Raw genomic sequence first — 26,540 nt, 5'->3', positions numbered from 1 at the left:
CTGGATCCCAGCGAGGTGAGGGCTCTGCCTTTTGTGTCTGCATCCTTGGTATCTGGCAGGTGCCCAGCAAACCAGAGGCACTCAGTAAATATCTCTTAATGAGTGGTGGGGGCACCTGTCAGAGGGTTGAGCAGATACAGGTGTGCCATGGAGGAGTCCGTCAGGCCCTCACACCCCTGAGGGCAGCCCAGATTCTGGGAGGAAGAAGCAAGTGGTATTCTATATGCCCCTCACCACCAGGCTCAAATAGTCCTGACCGCCCTGCAGCGGACGTGGGTAAATGGGGATCTTCGGTTTCCTTGCAAGTCATGTGAGGGAGGCTGGACCTCGTGGGAGATTTTGGGCGCCTAGTCTCCTCCCGCCCTCCTTCCTGAGTGTTGTCTCTGACCCCTGGTCTGTACGACTCTCCTTCCCCAGTGACTCCTTGCTTAGCATACCAGGGCGGCAGCCTGACTGTTGGGGCCAGGGCCAGGCAGAGACCCCATGTCCATTAGCACCCCACTCACGCACTTTCTGTGTCCGTAGATTTGCCTGTTCTGGGCATTTCACATCAGTGGAATCACACACTATGTGGCCTTTTGTGTCTGGTTTCTTTGCCTCAGCAGAATGTGTTCCAGGTTCGTCCACGTCGTAGCAGGTGTCAGTTACTCCATCCTTTTTTATGGCCAAAGAATATTCCATTGTATGGATAGAACACTTTTTTATTAAGTCAATTTTTAATCAAATATTGTTCTTTGTTTCCTTAAATATGTAGTTTTTAGTAAACAAGCAAACTGAATATGGGAGGAAAAAACTATTTGTGCTGCCGGCCTTTTTTCTTCCTCCAGTTTTACTGAGGTATAATTGACATGCAGCACTGTAGAAGTTTAAGGTGTGCAGCACAACGAGTTGATGCGCGCACATCACGAAGCGATGATCGCAGTAAGTTTAGTGAACCTCCATCATTTCATGTAGATACAAAATTAAAGAAATAGAAAAAAACCTTTTTTTCTTGTGATGAGAACTCTTAGGATTTTCTCTCAGTAACTTTCATATATAACATACGGCAGCGTTAATTATATTTACCATGTACATTACACCCCAGTACTTATTTTTTAAATTTAATTTTAAATTTCTATTGGAGTATAGTTGATTTACAATGTTGTGTTAGTTTCAGGTGTACAGCAAAGTGATTCAGTTATACATATACTTATATCCATTCTTTTTCAGATTCTTTTCCCATATAGGTTATTACAGAACACTGAGTAGAGTTCCCTGTGCTATACAGTAGGTCCTTGTTGATTATCGGTCTTATATGTAGTAGTTTGTTTATGTTCATCCCTAACTCCTGATTTATCCCTCCCCTCCATCTTTCCCCTTTGGTAACCGTAAGTTTGTTTTTGAAGTCTGTGAGTCTGTTTCTGTTTTGTAAATAAGTCCATTTGTGTCATTTTTTAAAATTCCAGTTATAAGTGATATCATATGATATTTATCTTTCTCTTTCTGACTTACTTCACTCAGTATGACAATCTCTAGGTCCATCCATGTTGCTACAAATGGCATTATTTCATTCCTTTTTATGGCTGAGCAATATTCCATTGTATATATGTACCCCATCTTCTTTATCCATACCTCTTTCGGTGGACATTTAGGTTGCTTCCATGTCCTGGCTATTGTAAGAGTGCTTCAGTGAACATAGGGGTGCATGTATCTTTCAAATTAGTTTTCTCCAGATATATGCCCAGTAGTGGGATTGCTGGATCGTATGGTAGTACTATTTTTAGTTTTTTAAGGAACCTCCATACTGTTCTCCACAGTGGCTGTATGCATTTACATTTCCACCAACAGTGCAAGAGGATCCCCTTTTCTCCACACCCTCCCCAGCATTTGTTTGTAGACTTTTTTTTTGGAACATCTTTATTAGAGTATAATTGCTTTACAATGGTGTGTTAGTTTCTGCTTTATAGCAAAGTGAATCAGTTATACATATACATATGTTCCCATATCTCTTCCCTCTTGCGTCTTCCTCCCTCCCACCCTCCCTATCCCACCCCTCTAGGTGGTCACAAAGCACGGAGCTGATCTCCCTGGGCTATGCGGCTGCTTCCCACTAGCTATCTGTTTTACGTTTGGTAGTGTGTATATGTCCACGCCACTCTCTTACTTTGTCCCAGCTTACCCTTCCCCCTCCCCATATCCTCAAGTCCATTCTCTAGTAGGTCTGCATCTTTATTCCCATCTTGCCCCTAGGTTCTTCTGACCTTTTTTTCTTCCTTCTTTTTTTAGATTCCATATATATGTGTTAGCATACAGTATTTGTTTTTCTTTTTCTGACTTACTTCACTCTGTATGACAGACTCTAGGTCTATCCACCTCACTACAAATAACTCAGTTTTCGTTCCTTTTTATGGCTGAGTAATATTCCATTGTATATATCTGCCACATCTTCTTTATCCATTCATCTGTTGATGGACACTTAGGTTACTTCCATGTAAGAATGCTCAACATCATTAATCATTAGAGAAATGCAAATCAAAACTACAATGAGATATCATCTCACACGGTCAGAATGGTCATCATCAAAAAATCTACAAACAGTACATGCTGGAGAGGGTGTGGAGAAAAGGGAACCCTCTTGCACTGTTGGTGGGAATGTAAATTGATACAGCCACTATGGAGAACAGTATGGGGGTTCCTTCAAAAACTAAAAATAGAACTACCATACGACCCAGGAATCCCACTCCTGGGCATATACCCTGAGAAAACCATCATTCAAAAAGAGTCATGTACCAAGATGTTCATTGCAGCTCTGTTTGTCGACTTTTTGATGACGGCCATTCTGACCAGTATGAGGTGATACCTCATTGTAGTTTTGATTTGCATTTCTCTGATAATTAGTGATGTTGAGCGTCTTTTCATGTGCTCTTTGACCATCTGTGTGTCTTCTTTGGAGAAATGTCTGTTTAGATCTTCCACCCGTTTTTTGACTGGGTTGTTTTTTTGATATTGAGTTGCATGAGCTGTTTCTTAATCCATTTACCTGTTGATGGACATCTGGGTTGTTTCTACCTTTTGGCTGTTATGCATCGTAGTGCTGTGAACATTCATTTATGGGTTTTTCTGTGGGCGTATGTTTTCATTTATCTTGGTTATATGCTTAGGAGCAGAATTTCTGGATTCTATGGTAAATCTATGTTTAATTTATTGAGGAGTCACCAAACTCTTTTCCACAGCAGCTGCGCAATTTTCCATTCCCACCAGCAACGTCTGAGGGGTCCAGTTTCTCCACAGTGTCACCAGCGCTAGGTATTTTCTGTTTTACTTTTCATTATAGCTGTAGAAGTTAAAAATTTTTTAATTTAAATAAGATGACACACGTAATCCCTATTAATTGCAGAAAAGTTAAAGGACAGGTAAGCCAAGATAAGGAGCTAGAGGAGGGAAATGTCCTGTCATTCTACCTTCTGGAACAATTTACTATTTTGTTGTGAACCTTTCGTAATTTTTCTCGTGCACACACTTGTATAACAATGTGAACTTGGATGTAAATGAGATCTTTGTTGCCTGTTGGTTTTTCTATGTCATGATATTCCATGAACATTTTCTGATGTCCCACGATATTTTAAACATATTTTCTCAGGCCGTCTAGGATGCACCAGGATTTATTTAACCCATTTCCCGTGGCCCGGCATTGCCCCCATTTTTTACTGTTTGAAACAGGCAACGATGATTACTCTTATCTGTTTATCTTTGTACATATGTCTCGGTTACTCAGGATTCATTCCTAGGGATCAAGTTCCTGCTTCAGAGCGCGTATACCAAGCACTCTCCAGCACAAATATAATGCAAGGTGGAATAATTCTAAATTTTCAACGAGCAATAGATGGAATGTAATTCCCGATTTTCTAGTAGCCACATTAAAAAAAAAAAGTAAAGAAACAGGTGAAGTTAGTTTAATAATATATTTAACCCATTATAACTAAAATATTATTTCAAATATAATTAATATAAAAATTATTAAGACAGTTTACGTTTTTTTCGTACTAAGTCTTTTAAAGCCAGTGTTTTTTTTTTTTACACTTCAGCACATTTCAGTAGCCACATGTGGCTCTGTATTGGACAGTACAGGCGTATACTTTTTTGTTTAAACTTTTGATACAAAATGACAAGTCACTCCGCCCTGCCCCCGCCCCCCCCCCCCCCCCGGCAAAATTGGGCAGATTAAACTCCCACCAGCCCCATGGAAGGGTGTATATTTCCCTCAGGTTGAAATCTGATACCCAAAATAATGAGGTGAGATGCCAGGCTCAAGGTGTCTCTGCCTCTCGTTCCCATGGCAGCTGTGACCTCACAGGGGCCTGGAGAGAGGGCTCCGAGTGAGGAGCAGGGAAACTGGAAAAGCTTCCGTCCAGGGAACCCTTGAGGGGACAACAGACAGGGCCTTCCAGGGTGTGACATGGGCACATGTGTATCAGGCGCTCACGGGACAGACCTTATAGGGGGCCCAGGGTCAGCCTGGGGGGCCGGAGTTGAGGGCACAGGAGCTTAGCTGAGGGCTGAGCTCTTGGCTCTGAGGATTTGAGTGCCAAAAAGAGGGAACCAGAATTGGGGAGTTTGTCCTCCTAATTCCTCTGCTTTCAATCAAGCAGGACAGAGAGGTGCGTGTGTCACGTGTGCATGCGCTTTGGATGCAATTAGCTGGAAACTTCGAGAAATCTGGTCTGAGACGGTTTATGGTTTACACAGTGCTTCCCGTCTGTGTGACCTTGGGCAGGTCTCAGTGTTCCCATCTCTAGGTTGGGGAGAAAACTGTGCCTACCTGATAGGATTGATTGAGAGTTATGTGGGCCAAGGCTTGTCGAGAGTAAAGTCGAACACAGTGCCCAGGACACAGCTCGATGAATGCCTATTTTTAATTAATGCCTATTGTTGCCATGATTATGCACTAACTTCTTTCTTAATGTCTTTATTGAGATATAACTCACATCCCCTGCATTTCACCCATTTAAAGTGTCCACAGTTGAGGGCTTCCCTGGTGGCACAGTGGTTGAGAGTCCGCCTGCCGATGCAGGGGACGTGGGTTCGTGCCCCGATCCGGGAGGATCCCGCATGCCGCGGAGCGGCTGGGCCCGTGAGCCATGGCCGCTGAGCCTGCGCGTCCGGAGCCTGTGCTCTGCAACGGGAGAGGCCACAACAGTGAGAGGCCCGTGTACCGCAAAAAATAAAAAAAATAAAGTGTCCTCAGTTTGTCGTATAATCACAGTGTTGTGTAACAGTCTAATTTTGGAACATTTTCATGCCCGTCAAAGAAACTCCTTTGCTATTAGCAGTGATTCCCTCTCTCTTTCCACAGCCCCAGGCAACCACTGGTCTACTTTCTGTCGCTATGGCTTTGCCTCTCTGAGTGTTTCGTATAAATGGAAACCCGCCAGGCGTGGCTTTATGACGGGCCCCTCTCACTTATTTTTCATGGAGGTGGTTTAGGAGCGTGTGGTTGGCGTTGATTTCTGATCATTATTTCGCAACACATCAGTGTATTTTTTAAAAATTACTGAAATATAATTGATTTACGATGTGTTAGTTTCAGGTATATAGCAAAATGACTCAGTTATACATATATATATTCTTTTTTAGATTTCTTTTCCATTATAGGTCATTATAAGATATTGAGTATAGTTCTCTGCTATACAGTAGCACCTTGTTGTTCATCTATTTTATATATAGTAGTGTGTGTATGTTAATCCCAAACGCCTCATTTATCCCTCCCTCCCCACTTTCCCCTTTGGTAAACATAAGTTTGTTTTCTATGTCTGTAAGTCTATTTCTGCTTTGTAAATAAGTTCATTTGTATCATTTTTTAAGATTCCACATATAAGCAATATCATATGATAATTTGTCTTTCTCCGACTTAACTTCACTTAGTATGGTGATCTCTAGGTCCATCCATGTTGCTGCAAATGGCATCAGTGTAAGTTTTTTTGATTTGTGAGTTAGAGCTGAGGACTCTAATTGGCCAGTGTAATCTGATCACCTAAAGCGAGGCAGTGTGGGGTGTCAGTTAGAAAGAAAACCTAAACTAAACCACACATGTTCTGCCAGACAAACTAAGTTAAAATCCTGGGTCTGCCTCTTTGAAGTTTAGTGACCTTGAGCAGGTTACTGATCTGTGTGTCTGTAAAATGGGAATCGTCTGTCTTTTGGTCATTGGGTCGTGGAGATGATTAAATAAGCACACACGTGCCCAGGATGCAGTACTTGCCAATGAATGACTCACCACTAACAATATTTTTGAGATCCCTCGGCTGTCCCACATGGGACCATATTGGGTGCTTAAAATATTCATTACATGACTAATAAATATATATTGTATAAGAGACGGTTTGGAAAATATAGATGAATCAAAGCAAAACAAACATAGTCTTTAATCCCAGCATTGAGAGATAATTGCTATTATTATTTGGGGAAAACAGGTTGATTTTCTTTCCTTACTTATACACATTTGTATATATTTAGATGTTTTCCCAATGGGCATTCGTGCTGTTTTCATAGCAGTTGTTTTTAGACAACATTATGTTGGAATGTATGTTCACATTCAGTACACAACTGTCACTTTTAAACACAGCATCTTTTTTAAAAAATTGGCTGAACCTACCATAAAGTATTTAACTGATCTGCTCGTGGTGGGCCCTGAGGTTGAGTCGTTTTTACACTGTTGTAGAGAATGTAACGGTGAACAGTTATGTACTCATCTTGTTGTACCCGTTGGATTTATTCTTTCAGGATAAATCCCCGCCGAGTAGAATTGCTGAGCTTCTTAAGTAAATGTTTTATTGCGATATCATATACAGAAGAGTGCATCACTGGTGAGCATGCAGATCCCAAAACTTTCTGAGAACACATCTGTGTAACCTGCAGCTGGATCAAGAATTAAATGCTTCCAGTTCCCAGAAACCCTCTCAAGCCCCATTCAAATGACTGCCCCATCAAGGGCAACTTCTATCCTAACTTTTAAAAAAATTAAGACGTTATTATGAGCCATTTTAGGTTAACAGCAAAATTCAGGGGAAGGTACAGAGATTACTCATGGCCCCCTGCCCCCCTCCACGCACAGCCTCGCCCACTGTCAGCATCCCCCACCAGAGAGGACATTTGTTACAATTGATGGACCTCCATTGATACATCATCACCCAGAGTCCACGGTTTACATGAGGGTTCCCTCTTGGCGTCCTACATCCTGTGGGTTTGGACAAATGTATAATGACGTGTATCCATAATTATAGTATCATACAGAGTAGGTTCACTGCCTTAAAAATTCTCTGTGCTTCGCCAACTCATCGCTCCCCTGGTAACCACTGACCTCGTTGCCGTCTCGGTAGTTTTGCCTCTTCCAGAATGTCATGTAGTTGGAATCGTACCGTATGTAGCCTTCCTATCCTGACTTAACACTGCAGATGAGTGTTGCCCGTTTTTGAGCTTTATGTAAATGGAGTCATAAAGTAGGTACTCTTCCATGTCTGGCTTCTTCTGCTTGTTGTTATGTTTTGGAACTCACCCAAGTTATTGTCCGTACTGTTTGTTTGTTTTCACTGCTGTATCCTATTCCATTACTTGCATATACCACACACTTTACTCTGCCATTTCAGGGCATTTGGATAATTTCCAGTTTAGGGCTCTTCAGATCGTACTGCCATGAAATCCTTCTACACATCTTCTGATGTGTGCAAATATGCATTTCTGTTGGGTATGTACTTAATTTAAGAGTGGAATGGCCAGACCATGGAATACACGAATGTCCGTGCTAACATACATATGATGTAAATGGCTGTATTTTCCTCCAGAAAGGTGATAACTGTCCCCAAGGGTTACCTGACCTTTCCGAGTGTCAGTTTCTACATCTGTAACATGGGATGCAGCCTCCTGCCAGGGCGTCATGAGGAACAGATGAGCTAACGTGTGGAGATGAGCCCCATTCCCCCAGCACATAGCAGGCCTTCGGGATGGGTTGGTCATTGTAAAGAGTATTTTCTAGCCAACAACAGCTTCTAGAAAGGCTTGAGAATTCTGAGTTGCATATTCTTTTTTATTTCGAATATTTATTTATTTATTTACTTTGGCTGCACCGGGTCTTAGTTGCTACACATGGGATCTTCATTGCGGTATGCGGGATCTGTTTTTTTTTAGTTGCTGGCATGTGGGATCTTTTAGTTGTGGCATGCGGACTTCTTAGTTGCGGCGTACACGCGGGATCTAGTTCCCAGACCAGGGATCGAACCCAGGCCCCCTGCATTTGTAGCGTGGAGTCTTACCCACTGGACCACCAGGGAAGTCCCCTGAGTTGCAGATTCTTGAAGAGATCACAGCTCGAGCCTGAGGCTAAAAAAAACATGAAGTAAAGTAAGGTGACCAGTTGGCCCCAGAAATTAGCTACCTCTGGAACAGGAAGAGAAAAGATGGTTAAGGGATGAGAAATGCCAAGAGTCTGGTGCGGGGAGAGAGCCCTTCCCCAGCCCAGCCACCATTTCGGAAAGTTTTTTAAAATTTATTTATTTTATGTTAATTTTTTTTTTTTTTGGGTGCATTGGGTCTTCGTTGCTGCACGCAGACTTTCTCTAGTTGTGGTGAGCGGGGCTACTCTGCATTGCAGTGCGCAGGCTTCTCATTGCGGTGGCTTCTCGTTGCGGAGCACGGGCCTTAGCCATGCGGGCTTCAGTAGTTGTGGCTCGCGGGCTCTAGAGTTGCAGGCTCAGTAGTTATGACGCACGGGCTTAGTTGCTCTGCAGCATGTGTGATCTTCCCCGACCAGGGCTCGAACCTGTCCCGCCTGCATTGGCAGGCAGATTCTTAACCACTGTGCCACCAGGGAAGCCCCATTTCAGAAAGTTTTGCCGGAACTGTCCATAGTCCCCAGGCACCAGGCCTAAGGGCCTCAAACACTAGGATATTCTGGGAAAATAGGTGATGTTGTGTAGCGGTTAAGGGTGGGCTGTGCAGCTGGGGAGATTTGAGGTTGAATCCCAGTTCTACCGATCACAGTTGTGTGATCATAGCACCCTCTGAGCTGCACTTTTCCAATGATACAACAGAGGGAAAAAGTATCTATTCACAGGGTTGTTTTGAGGAGGAAGTGAGAAGGTACACATAAGGGTTTAATATTGTGCGTTTCATAAAATAAGCACCGACACGTGGGTAGAAGCCTTCCAAAGCTTGGAACCCACCAGGCCCAGTCTTAGCTGTGGAATAAACAGGGTCTACCCACCAAAAATGGTAAAAAAAAAAAAAAAAAAAAACAACTGTATGTAGGTTTTCTGAAACAATTGGGGGTGGGGAGAGGGGGGACTTGGATGACGGCAGTCAGAGGGTACAATCTTGCACTTACAAGATAAATCAGTACTAGGGATGTGATGTACAACATGATAAATAGAACGAACGTTGCCGTATGTTATACGTGAAAGTTGTTAGGAAAGTAAATCCTAACAGTTCTCATCACATGGAAGAAAATAGTTTTTTCTTTTTTTTATTAACTTTTATTGGAGTACAGTTGATTTCCAATGTTGTGTTCATTTCAGGTGTACAGCAAAGAGATTCAGTTATGCATATACATATTTTCATTCGTTTTCAGATCCTTTTCTCATATAGGTTATCACAGAGTATTGAGTAGAGTTCCCTGAGCTGTATAGTAGGTCCTTGTTTGTTATCTATCTTATATACAGTAGGGTGTGTGTGTCAATCCCAAACTCCTGATTTATCCCTCCCCCCAGCTTTTCCCCCTTGGTAACCATAAGTTTGTTTTTGATATCTGTAAGTCTGTTTCCGTTTTGTAAATAAGTTCATTTGTATCATTTTTTAAAATTAGATTCCACATATGAATGATATATTTGTCTTTGTCTGACTTCACTTAGTATAATTTCTAGTTGCATCCACGTTGCTGCAAATGGCATGATTTTCTTCTTTTTTATGGCTAAGTAATAGTCCATTGTATACATGTACCACATCTTCTTTATCCATTCCTCTGTCAGTGGACATTTAGGTTGCTTCCATGTCCTGGCTATTGTAATAGCGCTGCAGTGAACATTGAGGTGCATGTATCTTTTTAAATTATAGTTTTCTCCAGATATGTGCCCAGGAGTAGGATTGCTAGATCATATGGTAGTTCTGTTTTTAGCTTTTTAAGGAACCTCCATACTGTTCTCTATAGCGGCTGTACCGATTTACATTCCCACCAACAGTGTAGGAGAGTTCCCTTTTCTCCACACCCTCTCCAGCATTTATTGTTTGTAGACTTTTTGATGATGGCTATTCTGACTGGTGTGAGGTGATACCTCATTGTAGTTTTGATTTGCATTTCTCTGATAATTAGTGATGTGAAGCATGTTTTCACGTGCTTTAGGCTATCTTTATGACTTTTTTGGAGAAATGTCTACTTAGATCTTCTGCCCATTTTTTGATTGGGTGGTTTGTTTTTTGATATAAGAGCCGCATGAGCTGTTTGTATATTTTGGAGATTAATCAATCCCTTGTTGATTGCTTCGTTTGCAAACATTTTCTGCCATTCTGTGGGTTGTCTTTTTGTTTTGTTTATGGTTTTCTTTGCTGTGCAGAAGATTTTAAGTTTAATTTGGTCTCATTTGTTTATTTTTGGTTTTATTTTCATTACTCTAGGAGGTGAATCAAAGAAGTTATTGCTGCAATTTATGTCAGAGAGTGTTCTGCCTATGTTTTCCTCTAAGAGTTTTATAGTGTCTGGCCTTACATTTAGGTCATTAATCCATTTTTAAAAATTTATTTATTTGGCTGCATTGGGTCTTCGTTGCTGTGCGCAGGCTTTCTCTAGTTGCGGCGAGCAGGGGCTACTCTTCGTTGTGGAGCACAGGCTTCTCACTGCGGTGGCTTCTCTTGTTGCGGAGCACGGGCTCTAGGCACGCAAGCTCAGTAGTTGTGGCTCGCGGGCTCTAGAGCGCAGGCTCAGTAGTTGTGGCGCACGGGCTTAGTTGCTCCACAGCATGTGGGATCTTCCCAGACCAGGGCTCAAATCCGCATTGGCAGGCAGATTCTTAACCACTGCACCACCAGCATAGTCCCCATTAATCCATTTTGTTTATTTTTGTGTATGATGTTAGTGTTCTAATTTCATTCTTCTGCATGTAGCTGTCCAGTTTTCCCCAGCACCACTTATTGAAGAGACTGTCTTTTCTCCATTGTATATTCTTGCCTCCTTTGTCATAGATTCATTGACCATAGCTTTGTGGGTTTATTTCTGGGCTTTCTGTCCTGTTCCATTGATCTATATTTCTGTTTTTGTGCCAATACCATACTGCTTCAATTACTGTAGCTTTGTAGTATAGTCTGAAGTCAGGGAGCCTGATTCCTCCAGCTCCATTTTTCTTTCTCAGGGTTGCTTTGGCTATTTGGGGTCTTTTGTATTTCCATACAAATTAAAAAATTTTTTTTGTTCTAGTTCTGTGAAAAACGCCATTGGTAACTTGATAGGGATTGCATTGAATCTGTAGATTGCCTTGGGTAGTATAGTCTTTTTGACAGTATTGATTCTTCCAGTTCAATAACGTGGTATATGTCTCCATCTGTTTGTGTCTTTTATTTCTTTCATCATATCTTATAGTTTCCTAAGTACAAGTCTTTTGCCTCCTTAGGTAGGTTTATTCCTAGGTGTTTTATTCTTTTTGCTGCGATGGTAAATGAGATTATTTCCTTGATTTCTCTTTCTGATCTTTCGTTGTTAGTGTATAGGAATGAAGAGATTTCTGTGTATTAATTTTGTATCCTACAACTTTACTGAATTCATTGATGAGCTCTAGTAGTCTCCTGGTAGCATCTTTAGGATTTTCTGTGTATAGTGTCATGTCATCTGCAAACAGTGACAGTTTTACTTCTTTTCCAATTTGGGTTCCTTTTGTTTCTTCTTCTTCTCTGTTTGCCATGGCTAGAATTTCCAAAACTGTGTTGCATATAAGTGGTGACATTGGACATCCTTGTCTTGTTCCTGATCTTAGAGGGAATACTTTCAGCTTTTCACCACTGAGAATGATGTTAGCTGTGGGTTTGTCATATGTGGCCTTTATTATTTTGAGGTAAGTTCTCTCTATACTCACTTTCTGGAGAGTTTTTATCATAAATGGGTGTTGAATTTTGTCAAAAGCTTTTCCTGCATCTGTTGAGATGATTATATGGTTTCTTTTCTTCAGTTTGTTGATGTGGTATATCGCACTGTTTGATTTGCAGATATTGAAGAATCCTTGCATCCCTGGGATAAATCCCACTTGATCATGGTGTATGATCCTTTTAATGTATTGTTGGATTTGGTTTGCTAGTATTTTGTTGAGGATTTTTGCATCTATGTTGATCAGTTTTATTGGTCTGTAATTTTCTTTTTTTGTGTGGTATCTTTGTCTGGTTTTCATATCAGGGTGATGGTGGACTCATAGAATGAGTTTGAAAGTGTTCCTTCCTCTGCAATTTTTGGAAGAGTTTAAGAAGGATAGGTGTTAATAGCTCTTCTCTAAATGTTCGATAGAATTCACCTGTGAAGCCATCTGGTCCTGGACTTCTGTTTGTTGGAAGTTTTTTAATCACTGTTTCAATTTCAGTACTTGTAATTGGTGTTCATATTTTCTATTTCTTCCTGGTTCAGTCTTGGAAGGTTGTACCTTTCTAAGAATTTGTCCATTTCTCCTAGGTTCTCCATTTTATTGACGTATAGTTGTTTGTAGTAGTCTCTTATGATCCTTTATATTTCTGTGGTGTCTGTTTAACTTCTCCTTTTTTCATTTCCAATTTGATTGATTCGAGTCCTCTCCCTTTTTTTCTTGATGAGTCTGGCTAAAGGTTTATTAATTCTGTTTATCTTTACAAAGAACCAGCTTTTAGTTTCATTGATCTTTTCTGTTGTTTTCTTCATCTCTATTTCATTTTTTTCTGCTCTGATCATTATGATTTCTTTCATTCTACTAACATTGGGTTCTGTTTGTTCTTCTTTCTCTTGTTGATTTAGGTATAAGGTTAGGTTGTTTATTTGAGATTTTTCTTGTTTCCTGAGGTAAGATTGTATTGCTATAAACTTCCCTTTTAGAACTGCTTTTGCTGCATCCCATAGGTTTTGGATCATTGTGTTTTCATTGTCATTTGCCTCTAGGTATTTTTTTTTTTTGGTTCCTCTTTGATTTCTTCAGTGATTTATTAAATTTTGCATATGAGATGATGGACATTCACTAAACTTACTATGGTCATCGTTTCATGGTGTATGTGACTCAAATCATTATGCGGTACACCTTAAACTTATACAGTGCTATACATCAATTATATCTCAATCAAACTGGAAGGAAGAAAATGAAACAATTGAGGTTATCTAAATACATTGCCCACAACAGCAATGATCAAAATTCTATTTCTTTTCCTTCCACTTCTCTTGCCTTACCAGATTCTCTGTACACTTCTTACTACGGGTCTCCCAAATCACTTCCGGCACCAGCCTGAACCACTTTCCCCCTTCCCTCCTCCTATGTCTCTTTTAATGTGACACACGAAGCCCCTTTTTCAGTGGGGAAAATGCCCATCTCCAGGAGTGGGAGGGGAGGAAGTCAGACAAGAAGATACCATCTCTTTAATGAGCTGAGGAAAGAGAGGGTGACCTGGTTCACGTTTGTCCTGTCCCACGAGCTGTTATTAGTAGTAATTGTCTTATTGCTAAAGGGGCAGAGTTAATAACCTCGGAGCTGTGTTACCAGGAGGAATGGCAAACCCGTTCTCTGCTTCTTCATCCTGAGCTTCGTTTTGCCTTGGTAGGAGATGGCGAGAGGATGAATGGAACAGGAGGGTGAGGGTGAGACTCCAGCCTCCCTCCCGTAGCTCCGAGTTCAAAGGTCAATGATGCCTTTCTCACTTCCTTTTTTTCTTTTTCTCTCCTACTTCTTAGTCTCGTCTGACCAGATCGAGCAGCTCCACCGGAGATTTAAGCACCTGAGTGGAGACCAGCCCACCATTCGGTAAGATCAGCAGCTGGGTTTGGGTGTCGGACAGGGCCGTGACCTTCAGGGATGTCCCTTTCCATTTATCTCTTCCCCTGAGTGCTGGCTGGCTCTCCCAGAGCCCCTGGGTAGCCCCATTTCCTGAGACAAAGCTGTAGTTGTCGTAATGCTTTTGGTTCCTTCTAGACAGGATGTCCTCAGCCGGGAGGAAAAGAATCTCATCTGTTTCTACTGGGATCAGAAAATTATAACTGGAGTGAAAACAAGGGGTTGGGGACAAAGAGCTGGTCAGCCACCCCTACCTCACCTTGCCTTCCCTGGAGCCCCAGACACACATGACGGGCCTGTTGAGTGCCAGGATCACTCCCAGTGCTGGGCACCCCAAAGATGATCAGTTGTGGTGTGGCTTAGTTCAGGGGCTTGAATGCCGTCATGAGGCCCCGGCTGTTGACCCCGCTTCCTCTGGTTGGTAGTTCCAGCCTCAGATTTCTGTCAGGGAAAATCACCATTTCACATTGCGTTATTTAATGTGAATCTTGTAGAAGCTGGGTGGGTTACCTTTCTGTGAGGAGGAACGCCTTGGACTGTTTGCCGCCTTCTACGAGAGTGTGTTCAGTCTTAGGTGGTGGTGGTTATTTAGAACTAGGTTAGTGAGAAGCCCGAGTCAATGAGTCGAGCACAAAGTTGACGAGGAAGCTTCGAGTTGAACTAAAGCAAGCAGTTTCCAATGTAAAATGAGTACTGTTCTACCACAAACTTTCTAACAGATGTAGTTTTCTAAAATAGACATTCAGAGTCTCAAGGTTACAGTCTTGGAACTTTAAAATAAACCTTTAAATAGCCCAGGGAAGCATGTTTTTTTTCTTAGTAAATGGACTTAAAATTTAACCAAATTTTTATGGAAAGCAACATGTAAGAACTATCCACTTTCGCTCGTCTGTCTAAACAAAGGCATGTTGTTAATCCAGTGCGTTATATTCTCAGAGCATCCCTTTCCAAAGCTCAGAGTCTGGTGGGCTCAAGGTTCTGATGGCCTCTGGTCTCAATCTGATTATCTCCAGGGCGGGAGTAAATTAAATCAGGACTGACTTCTTGAATTCTACACATCTCACTCACTAAGCCCACTGAAGAGCCCAGCAAAAGTTCCTCTGGCTTCTCATCGGCTCTGATGGGGTCCCATGCCCAGCGCTGAGCCAATCACCATAGCCAGGGGTTGGAAATGCAAATTGTTTTTTCCCAGAGCTGTGAGTGAGCAGGGCTGGGTCTTCTGCCAAGGGCAGGGGTGGAGGGTGGAGTGATTTCCAAGGGCTTCCTTGGACCAGGGGCTGAGGAATGGGTGCAGGTCTCAGGGGAGGTGACACATGTGCACCTGGATTTTGGAACATGGAGGTATCAAGGGCAGCCTTCATTCCTTTGGAAGTTCATGGGCACATGCTCTGTGCCAGGCGGGCAATATCTGTGCTGGCTGGCGGGACCACCATTCAGCTCACAATTGGGGGGGTGTGAAGGCGGGGCCCCCTTCCTCAAGATAATTTTCCACCAAGCTGTGCCCCCAGCCCTATCATAAGCTGCCTTGGGCTTCTCATTATTATGGGTCTGGGGTCCGTGGGTCTTGGCTTGGTGAGAGGTCTCAGGTTCAAATTCCACATGTGTTTTCAGACTTGGGGGAAGCAGAGGCAAAACCCACACTTGGGAAACATACCATATTTGGATCATCCATATCCCTGGCTGCGTGACTTTGGGTTAATTGTTCTGTTTCTCTGAGCCTGTCTCCTCCGTAAAGTGAATGTGGTCATTTGGGATTTGATTTAAGCATTAAAGATGAGCAGATGCGGGATGCTTCTGCTCTGAGCTGGGTTCCTTGGCATTTGGCAAACAGGACTGTCATCATTCGACCGTGGGTGAGGTCATGAGGACCCACCTTGAGATGTCCAAGCAGTGGCCGTTGATTATCGGGCTGGAGTGGAGGTGGGGAGGGAGCACAGGTGCTGTGTGAGCAGGAGGTGGCAGTGCTGGTGGAGGCCCCTCCCACTTTGAGATTCCAGCATCCGAGCCCTGACTGTGTCGCCCAGCGGCCCCTCATGGGCTTTTGCAAGGATGTACTGAAACGTTGAGCTCTACACTGTTTTTTTGGGTTTTTTTTTTAATGTTATTGAAGTATAGCTGATTTACAATGTTCTGTTAATTTCTGCTGTACAGCAAAGTGATTCAGCTGTACATATATATATTCATTTTCATTATGGTTTATTACAGGGTATTGAATATAGTTCCCTGTGCTATACAGTAGGACCTTGTTGTTTTTTTGTTTGTTTGTTTGTTTTTTTGCGGTACGCGGGCCTCTCACTGTTGTGGCCTCTCCCATTGCGGGGCACAGGCTCCAGACGCGCAGGCTCAGCGGCCATGGCTCACGGGCCCAGTTGCTCCACGGCATGTGGGATCTTCCCGGACCGGGGCACGAACCCGTGTCCCCTGCATCGGCAGGCGGACTCTCAACCACTGCGCCACCAGGGAAGCCCAGGACCTTGTTGTTTATCCATTATTTTTTTAATTGAAGTATAGTTGGTTTACAAAGTTGTGTTAATTTCTGCTGTATGGCAAAGTGACCCAATTATACACATATATGCAGACTTTTTTTTTAAGTTATTTTCTGATCTTTTTAAAATTTTATTTTATTATTTGGTTGCACAGGAGGGATCCATAGTTGCGGCCCACGGGCTCCTTAGCTGTGGCATGCGAACTCCTAGTTGCAGCATATATGTGGGATCTAGTTCCCTGACCAGGATCAGGGACCTGGGCCCCCTGCATTGGGATCGTGGAGTCTTAACCACTGTGCCACCAGGGAAGTCCCTACATTCTTTTTCATATTCTTTTCCATTATGGTTTATCTAGGAGATTTTATATAGTTCCCTGTGCTATACAGTAGGATCTTGTTGTTTATCCATCCTGTATATACTAGTTTGCATCTGCTAACCCCAAACTCCCAATCCTTCCCTCTCCCTCGGCAGCCACAAGTCTGTTCTCTATGTCTGTGAGTCAGTTTCTGTTTTGTAGATAGGTTCATTTGTGTCATATTTTAGATTCCACATATAAGTGATATCGTATGGTATTTGTCTTTCTCTTTCTGACTGACTTCACTTAGTATGGTAATCTCTAGGTCCATCCATGTTGCTGCAAATGGCATCATTTCATTCTTTTATATGGCTGAGTAATATCCCAGTGTATATATGTACCACATCTTCTTTATCCATTCATCTGTTGATGGACATTTAGGTTGTTTCCATGTCTTGGCTATTGTGAACAGTGCTGCTATGAACATAGGGGTGTATGTATCTTTTTGAATTATAGTTTTGTCCAGGTACATGCCCAGTAGTGGGATTGCTGGATCATATTGTAATTCTGTTTTTAGTTTTCTGAGAAACCTCCATACTGTTTTCCATAGTGGCTGCACCAACGTACGTTCCTGCCAACAGTGTGGGAGGGTTCCCTTTTCTCCACACCCTCTCCAGCATTTGTTGTTTGTATATTTTCTGAGGATGCCCATTCTAACTGGTGTGAGGTGATACCTCATTGTACTTTTGATTTGCATTCTCTAATAATTAGTGATGTTGAGCAGCTTTTCATGTAACTACTAGCCATGTGTATGTCTTCTTTGGAGAAATGTCTGTTTAGGTCTTCTGCCCATTTTTGGAGTGGGTTGTTTGGTTTTTTTGTTGTTGAGTTGTATGAGCTGTTTGTATATTTTGGAGATTAAGCCCTTGTCGGTCACATCATTTGCAAGTATTTTCTCCCATTCCGTGGGTTGTCTTTTCATTTTTTTTTAAATGGTTTTCTTTGCTGTGCAAAAGTTTGTAAGTTTGATTAGTTCCTATTTGTTTATTTTTGTTTTATTTCTATTGCATTGGGAGACTGACCGAAGAAAACATTAGTATGATTTATGTCAGAGAATGTTTTGCCTATGCTTTCTTCTAGTCTTATGGTGTCATGTCTTATGTTTAAGTCTTCAGGCCATTTTTTAGTTTATTTTTGTGCATGGTGTGAGGGTGTGTTCTAACTTCATTGATTTACATGCAGCTGTCCAACTTTTCCAGCACCACTTGCTGAAGAGACTTTTTCCCATTTTATATTCTTGCATCCTTTGTTGAAGATTAATTGACCATAGGCATGTGGGTTTATTTCTGATTCTCTATTCTGTTCTGTTGATCGGTTTGTCTGTTTTTGTATCAATACCAAACTGTTTTGATTACTGTAGCTTTGTAGTATTGTCTGAAGTCTGCGAGAGTTATGCCTCCTGGTTTTTTTGTTTTTTTTTCTCTCAGTATTGCTTCGGCAATTCTGTGTCTTTTATGGTTCCAAGTAAATTTTTGGATTATTCTAGTTCTGTGAAAAATGTCATGGGTAATTTGATAGGGATTACATTAAACCTGTAGATTGCTTTTGGTAGTATTGGTCTTTTAACAATATTAATTCTTCCACTCCAAGAGCATGGGCTATCTTTCCATTTCTTTGAATCTTCTTTAATTTCTTTTATTAATGTTTTATAGTTCTCAGCGTATAAGTCTTTCCACCTCCTTGGTCAGGTTTATTCCTAGGTTTTTTTTGTTTGTTTGTTGTTTTTGGTGTGATTTTAAAAGGTATTATTTTTTTACATTCCCTTTCTAATGATATTTCATTGTTAGTGTAAAGAAATGCAACTGATTTCTGAATGTTAATCTTGTATCCTGCTAGTTTGCTGAATTCACTTATCAGATCTACTAATTTTTGTGTGGAGTCCTTAGGGTTTTCTATATATAGTATCATGTCATCTGCATATAGTGACAGCTTTACCTCTTCCCTTCCAATCATTCTGTATATAATAGTTTACATCTGCTAATCCCAAACTCCCAATCCCTCCCTCTCCCAACCCCCTCCCCCTTGGCAACCACGAGTCTGTGCTCTATGTCTGTGTGTCTGTTTCTGTTTCGTAAATAGGTATATTTGTGTCATGTTTTAGATTCCACGTATAAGTGATATCATATGGTATTTGTCTTTTTCTGACTTACTTCGCTTAATATGATAATCTCTAGGTCCACCCATGTTGCTGCAAATGGCATTATTTCATTCATTTTTATGCCTGAGTAGTATTCATTGTGTATATACCACATCTTCTTTATCCATTCATCTGTTGATGGACATTTAGGCTGCTTCCATGTCTTGCTATTGTGAATAGTCTACACTGGTTCTTTCCCAGCATGCGTGTACGTGCAAATCACCCGGATATCTTGCTAAAACACAGGTTTTGCTTCACGGGACCGTAGTGGGGCCTGGGACTCTGCATTTTTACCTGTCATGGGCGGTCTTGGTGAGGTGCCTAGAATCTGGGGGTGGCACCCTGTTTGCCCTCCAGGCTTGGCTAGGTGCTGCTGTCCACCCCCAGGTGCTGAGAGGTCCATGTGCAGCCTCCTATTTCCCATGCCTCGTAGGTCAAGCCAGGACTTGGGAAGGTTTGAGCTGGTGACTGTGCCCGCCACCCTGCACCCCACTTACATATCTCCTGCACACCCACCCCTGGGAGCACCATATGCATTGCCCTTTCCACCCCTGCCCTCAAGCAAGCCCTGATTATATCTACCTGGACCCAGGGAGCAGCCCCTGCTCCCGAGCCCTCGGGGGCTCCCCAGTCAATGTCATGTCCGTGCCCTTTAGCTGGGGTCCACCAGGGTCTTCAGCTGCTGGGTTTTGCTTTGCTGAGGTCTCAGTGTGGACACCACATCCTCCAAGACACCCTCCTGCCTCCTAACCCCCACAGATTCCTCCTGGGGGTGCACCAGCCCAGAGTTGTAACTGCTCCCCTTCCAGCCACCCATCCCCTGCAAGACTATCGGCCCCTTGCGGGGCAGGAACTGGGTCTGCTCCCCTGGCTCTAGTGCTGAGTCCAGGGCTTGTAACAGGGTCGATGCTCTGGGAGTAGTTGATTGATTGAATGAATGAATGAATGAGACAGCAAAGGAGTGAGGAACAAGTGAGTGAGCGTATTGACTGGAGGAGTTCTCTGTAGTCCATCGAGCATGGTGTAGATGAGACCTGTTGTTGTTTATAGTCTTTCCCTCACAGGGTTTATATATTCTGGGTAGAAGAATTTATCTGGGGGCCCAGCACATGGGGACTGTTCACAGGTAGAAGCTATTGTTTCAGCACGTTTTATGCTGCACAGCCTTTTACTTCCGCCTTATACAACCCCACAGGTAGTGGTAGGAACACCTGTTCTCCCCGTTGGACACATGTGAAGGTGAGGCTCGGGGAGGTCACGTACGTGGCTCCTGGTCACACAGCTCATAAGTGGAGGAGCTGATTTGAAGCCGGTGCTGAGATCCCTCTGTAAGGAAGCTGGGGGCATGGCTTTGACTTGCGAGTGTCCCGTGAGGGCCTCAGTCTCCCCATTCTGCTCTCTAAGGACCCTCCGCCCTTACCGTCCTGGGATGCGGGGTATCATTCCCAACACCACAGCGCCTGCTGCAGTGGCTGCAGTCTCTATATATATCTCTATATATGCAGTCTCTCTCTCTCTCTCTCTCTCTATATATATATATATATAGGTAGATAGATAGATAGATAGATATAGATATCTATAGATATCTATAGATATATAGATATATATATAGATATATATAGATATATAGATATATAGATATATCTATATATATATAGATATATATAGATATATAGATATATATAGATAGATATATAGATATATAGATATATATAGATATATAGATATAGATATATATAGATATATAGATATAGATATATATAGATATATATATAGATATATATCTATAGATATCTATATAGATATATATCTCTATATATGCAGTCTCTATATATATCTCTATATATGCAGTCTCTCTCTCTATATATATATCTATGTATATCACTATACACAGTGATAGCCCGGCCCAGCGTGCGGGAAGGAGGTAACACCACTCGACTGCAGCGCTTATGCAAACAGACCTGCAGGAAGGGCCTCTTCCCAGTGCCCTGAAACTGCTTTGCCTAATTCTAGTCCACCCTCCAGGGCCTGGAGAAGGGTGATGAGGCGGTTTTTCCAGTCCTCCTAGGCTTTCCGGCACGTTCTCCTTGGGCAGAAGGGATGAGCGGCCCTGGACTGTGATCTGGTCCCCGTTCTGCAAAGGGTTTCCTGTGTGACCCCAGGCTGGGCCTTCAACCTCTCTGATCCCTGGACATGTCCAGGGGAACATCCAGGAGTCCCTGGGCCACGCTGGGGTTTTGGAGCATAGAAAAGAGCTTTGTTTCTCTAGTGTCAAGATTTGTGAAAGTCGTTGACTGGGGTCCCCTGAGCAAGGTCCCCAGTACCCCAGTCTGGGAGGGGTGTGGGATGTGGCCCCCTCTGCCCCCCTCCCTCTCAGAGAACAAAGGTGCCCGAGAGGTTACTAGGGTCCCATGGGGGGACTTTGGAATACTTCCAGCTCAGAAAGCCCCTTAAAAGTGACCATTTACACCTGCAGCATTTATACATAGACTAGTAGGACTTGTACGTTGTGTTTAAAAGTTCAATGAAGAATTGGGTTTCTGAATTTATTTATTTTATTTATTTATTTTTGGTTGCATTGGGTCTTCGTTGCTGCGCGTGGGCTTTCTCCAGTTGCGGCGAGCGGGAGCTACTCTTCGTTGTGGTGCGCGGGCTTCTCACTGCAGTGGCCTCTCTTGTTGCAGAGCACGAGCTCTAGGCACACGGGCTTCAGTAGTTGTGGCACGCGGGCTCAGTAGTTGTCGCTCATGGGCTCTAGAGCACAGGCTCAGTAGTTGTGGCGCATGGGCTTAGTTGCTCCACGGCATGTGGGATCTTCCCGGACCAGGGCTCGAACCCGTGTCCCCTTCATTGGCAGGTGGATTCTTAACCACTGCACCACCAGGGAAGCCCAGGTTTCTGAACTTATGACTTCAATAAGTTGAATATAGCTTTTAAAAAAATCCTATGGGGTAAAAATTGTTTTTAATTTTAACCCACCACTTCCTACCCATATCTGGTCCTGTCCCCTCTTTTTCTGAAAAATCATGTAAGGAGATCCAGGGGTGAGTTTACCCTGAGGCTTTCAAAGCCAGCGCGTCAGGGCCCCACTCTGTATGGGTTCCTTACAAAAGCAACTGACTTTTTGAAGAATTCCTAATGCTGAATTCTTTTTCTTTAAGAGGGCCCCCCAGATTATATGTTTCTGGACCCCCCAAACCTGAATCCACCCTGATCACAAAGCACTCTGTTCTGAGGCCTCTTGATGAAAAATGCTTGGATAGAAAATGTTCATCTGACTCATTAATTGAGCACCTAATATGCAGAGACTTCTGTCCTCAAAAGCTTTTCTTCTAACAGGGAAGACCTTCCATAAATAAGCTTGTTAAACTATGCTGATTTTAGACAGTGAAGAAAATAGAGTACTGGTTTCTTGCACTTCTCCTTTCTTTAATGGGGTCCCTTGAGCATCAAATGTTTTAAACAGCAGCCTTTGACTTCCTGATAGTGCCCTGGCAGGCTCTCCAACCCCCAGAAATAGATGCGATGGAATCCTTCAAATCTAGTGATGGGGGCCAGGAGGGTGCCTGATTAGATAGAGCTGCATTACAAAAATATTTTTAGCTGCATCGAGCCACCACATGTGGAGTGATTCCCGGGATGAACGCAACCACAGATGTACACGGGGAAGAAAAAGGACGCAGCTGCCCACTGTCCAGCGCCACCAAAGTGCCGAGCAGCATTGTGATGGGCCAGATGTCAGCAAAAGTCCTGACTCCAGGGCTTGTTTTGCATCCCTCGGCCGTGCCTCTCGCGGCTTTATCCAGTGAGAGGTTAGCTGTTAGCTGTGTGGTCTCGAGGGTCTCGGTATGAAGTTCACACCATTACCCCATTTGTCAGATGAAGAAACTGAGGCTAAGAAGGTTAAGGTCCCACAGCAGGGCTGGCTGTTGGAATAGCCAGAGCCCTGAACCACTGTGATCACATCGCTTTTCCCCGAGTGAAGTCACTTTCTAACCCAGTCGCTTTGTTTTTTAACCTGTCAAATAACTGAGGATTTACTTTTTCTTTTTTTAAGAAGTACTCACACCAGTGAAAGAACTGAGGCCCCACCTAGATGGTGAGGCTGTTTCACTGTCAGTATTTAACGTATTCCAGGAGTTTACAAGGACTCCCTTTAAAGCCTCAGCTAGGATGCTACACATTCACTTAAAAAGAAAAACCCGCAGTTACTTGTAAAACTGCCCAGGAAACAGCAGGTGAGAGTGGCCCCGGGGCTCTCACACCTGCTCAGGGGACCGTGTGAGGTCAGATGTGAGAAGGGGACCCATGAAGGCATCAGTTTGGTGTGGAAGGGTGCCCAGGTGTCCCCCAGATCAGGAGGAAGCTCCCTAAATGGTCCTAGGTTTAGGGGACTCACATAAAAAAAATTTTTTTCACAGATTCTTTTCCCAGGACTATTAATACTTGACTCAGTCCTTGCTTTACAAAAGCAGGTGTTAAGACCTTCCATGGCAGGTTCTAGTGCCGAGGAGACCGAATGAGAAGTGAGGCTCCCTCTGCCCCTCGGGGGGGGGGGGGGCTTCTGTTCAGGTGTGTGCGTGTGAGTGTGAGCGAGGTAACTAGTATATAAGCCAGCTTGTTATATACAGTGATGAAGGAAACGGGGCAGAGAGGGTGCATCCCTTGGGACCACCACGTGGAGAAGGACCTTGGGACAGGTGGTCGTGAAGGCCCCCTTGAGGTGGCCGCCCTGAGGCTGAGAGCAGAATGGAAAGAAGGGGCCGGTGTGTGGAGGGAAGAGGGAAGGATGCTCCAGGCGGAGGTGGGACCGAGCTCCATCAGCCCGAGTGATGCGAGGACGGGAGAGTTGGGGGCAGATCACGGAGGCCCGCCTTGGCCGTAGGAAGGACCCGAAATAAAAGACTCAGTGCTGGCTCAACATACCACCTGGATATTAACTGTCTAATTTGTATCTCCGGCCGGGCCATCTCCTCTGAACTCCAGACTCACCTAGCCCCTGCCCGTCCCCTTGATGTCCCAAAGGCATCTCACGCTTAACACATCCCAGGGCAAAGCCTCCCGTCGCCCGCCACCCCGGACCTCCCATCCAGGCTGCTATCAGCTCTCACCTGGGTTAGTTATCATAGCAGCCACCCCCCCCCAAGACCTCCTGCTCCTGTTCTCCCTGCCCCGCCCTCGTTTAGACCCACAGTGATGCATGGTGGGGGGAGACTCCGAAAATGGCACTCCTCTGCTAAGGCTGCTCCGTCTCGCCGAGGAGAAGGGAGTCAGGGCTGCCTGGTCAGTGCGTGTCCTGCAGAGCCCTGCGCCCACCACCCCTCCGATCTCCTGACCATCTGCCTTTTACTCCTTCTGTTCCAGCCGCGTGGACGTTCTTCCTGTTCCTGCCTCAGGGCTCTAGCACGCACCGTTCCTTCTTTCTGAAATGCTTTTAGAAGCCGGAGTAGGCTTTCCACGGGCGCTTGGAGCTGATCACTCTTGTTGGGGTGGGGGTGGGGGGCCTGTCATGTATGTTGTAGGATGTGGAACCGCATCCCTGGCTGCCTGTAGCACCTTTTCCCAGTGCGACAGCCAGAACTGTCTCCAGACGTTGCCAGGTGTCCCCTGGGGTTGAGCACTCGCCTCCTGCGGGTCTGTGCTCACGTGTCACCTTCACCGTGAGGCCGTTCCCAGACCAGCCCACGGAGACTTGCACCAGCTGCCTGTGGTCTCATCCATCCCCAATGTGCTCGATGTGTCTGCGAAGCGCTTCTCACTGCCTGAGATGCTCCGTTTTCTTTTCCTTTTTTTTCTTTTTTTTAAAAAGTGTGTTGTTTTCCTTCTCTAGCCAGTGTGACTTTGATACCATTAACTCTTAAGTGTCATTTTCTTTCTTAAGTTTTTGGCCACACCCCACGGCATGTGGGATCTGAGTTCCCCAACCAGGGACCGAACCCACACCTCCTGCACTGGAAGGCAGAGTCTTAACCCCTGGACCACCGGGGAAGTCCCTCCGTTTTCTGTCTCTATCATTTCCCCCACTGGAACCCCAGGAGGGATCATGTCTTTCGCATCGCTGCTGAAGCCAGCACGCAGAACAGGGTCTGCCACCTGGAAGGTGCTGCAATACCTGTCGCTCCCCCTGTAATGAGTACGTGACCGGTATTGGGGTGCGGCCGGGCCGGGCATGGAGCAGCAGTGGGGGGCGGGGCGGGAAGCGCGTGCGGGGAGGAATCAGGTCGCTGATGCTGCCTCAGCTTTTGGAAGAGGCATTTGTCCGGGGGCGGGGGGACCGGGGCTTTCCTGCTGGAATCTGTTGTGCAAAGGCATGTGGATGGGAGAACCGCCTGGTGCAAGTAGGGAATTCTCAGAGCTTCTCAAACACAGACTTGCGTACAGATCCTGGGGATCGAGGTGAAATGCAGGTTCTGAGTCAGCTGGTTGGGCCCAGCCAAGACCCTCCACTTCTCACAAGCTCCCTGGTGCTGCTGCCACTGCTGTCCAGGCACTGCCCTTTGAGCGGCTCGGCACTGCCCGCCAAGACACGGGCTAGATGAGACGTGCTCCTTCCTTCATGAGCCCCTGTGGGCCCCCAGTTGCCCTGCTGTTTAACCATCACAAGCTCAACACTAAGTGCAGGGAGGGGGTCCGGGAGGGTAGGGCATGCGGCCCGCAGAGGAGAGAGCCTCGTGTCTTTCCTTGAGCTGTGAAGCCCTGGACCAGCAGAGAGCAGGGAGGCCGGGGCTCCAGGCTGAGAATCCTCCCCAGACTTGCAGAGAGAACTTCGCAGTTGAGCTGAGCCTCAAAGCCGCCGGAAACCAACCCACACCGCAAGGCAGGAGGAAGTGCCCGGCCCACCCTCCTTCGTGGTTTTTTCGTCTTTCCTTCCTTTGTGGGCTGGACACTTGTCTTGCCCTCTTTCTGGGTCCCCGATGGGGCCTCTCGGGGCTGGGTGGGATCAGATGCCTCATGAAGATCTCTCTCGTTCTCTCTCTTTAAATTAAAAACCACAACTTGAAGGAAATAGCAAGTGTGAGGAAGTGCATGGGGGTGGTGAGAGCCGGATTCAAAGCTCTTCTACTAGCTGTGTGATGATGGCTTAGTCACTTCACCTCTCTGGGCCTCATTTTCTTGCCTGTAAAATGGGGGGGTCATTGGCGTCACCCATCATTGGGATGTGAGGGTGATTAAACATGGCTGAGCTCACAGAGTACTCAGCCTGGCACAGGAAACACGAGGGGGACTCGAGGGGGAAAGTTGTAAACCCACAGAAGCAGTGTGCCCCTGGACCCCTCATGGGTAGACCCCTCCCCGCTGGTCACTAGGGCAGCATCGCTGGACCACTGGCCACCGTGTATCAGCTCCGGCCCCAGCCCTGGGCTCAGGGTGAAGCAGAGCTGTTCCCACGGGTGGCAGGGAGGCCTTTGGCTGAGTTGGTTCAACCAGCCCCATGGGCACCTGGGGGTGGGAGGGGAAGAAGGAAAAATGAGACTGAAACTGGCCTTTACAGGACTATTGAATCAGAACCTGCATTTTACCACGATCCCCAGGATTCGTGTGCAAGTTCATGTTGG

At 44.7% G+C, this 26,540-nt stretch overlaps 1 protein-coding gene across 1 annotated transcript in view; it reads left to right on the top strand.

Moving 5' to 3' along the window:
• Positions 1–26,540, top strand: part of TESC (tescalcin) — a 63,353-nt gene that overhangs the window by 12,860 nt on the left and 23,953 nt on the right. Inside the window, exon 2 of the mRNA XM_082852951.1 lies at positions 13,907–13,976. Coding sequence (XP_082709077.1) covers positions 13,907–13,976 — 70 coding nt within the window. The remainder of the gene's footprint in view (positions 1–13,906; positions 13,977–26,540) is intronic.

This window comes from Leucopleurus acutus (assembly GCF_964270905.1).
Source record: "Leucopleurus acutus genome assembly, chromosome: 13".
NCBI classification, from domain to species: domain Eukaryota; kingdom Metazoa; phylum Chordata; class Mammalia; order Artiodactyla; family Delphinidae; genus Leucopleurus; species Leucopleurus acutus.
This window is presented reverse-complemented; position numbering and strand designations above follow the sequence as displayed.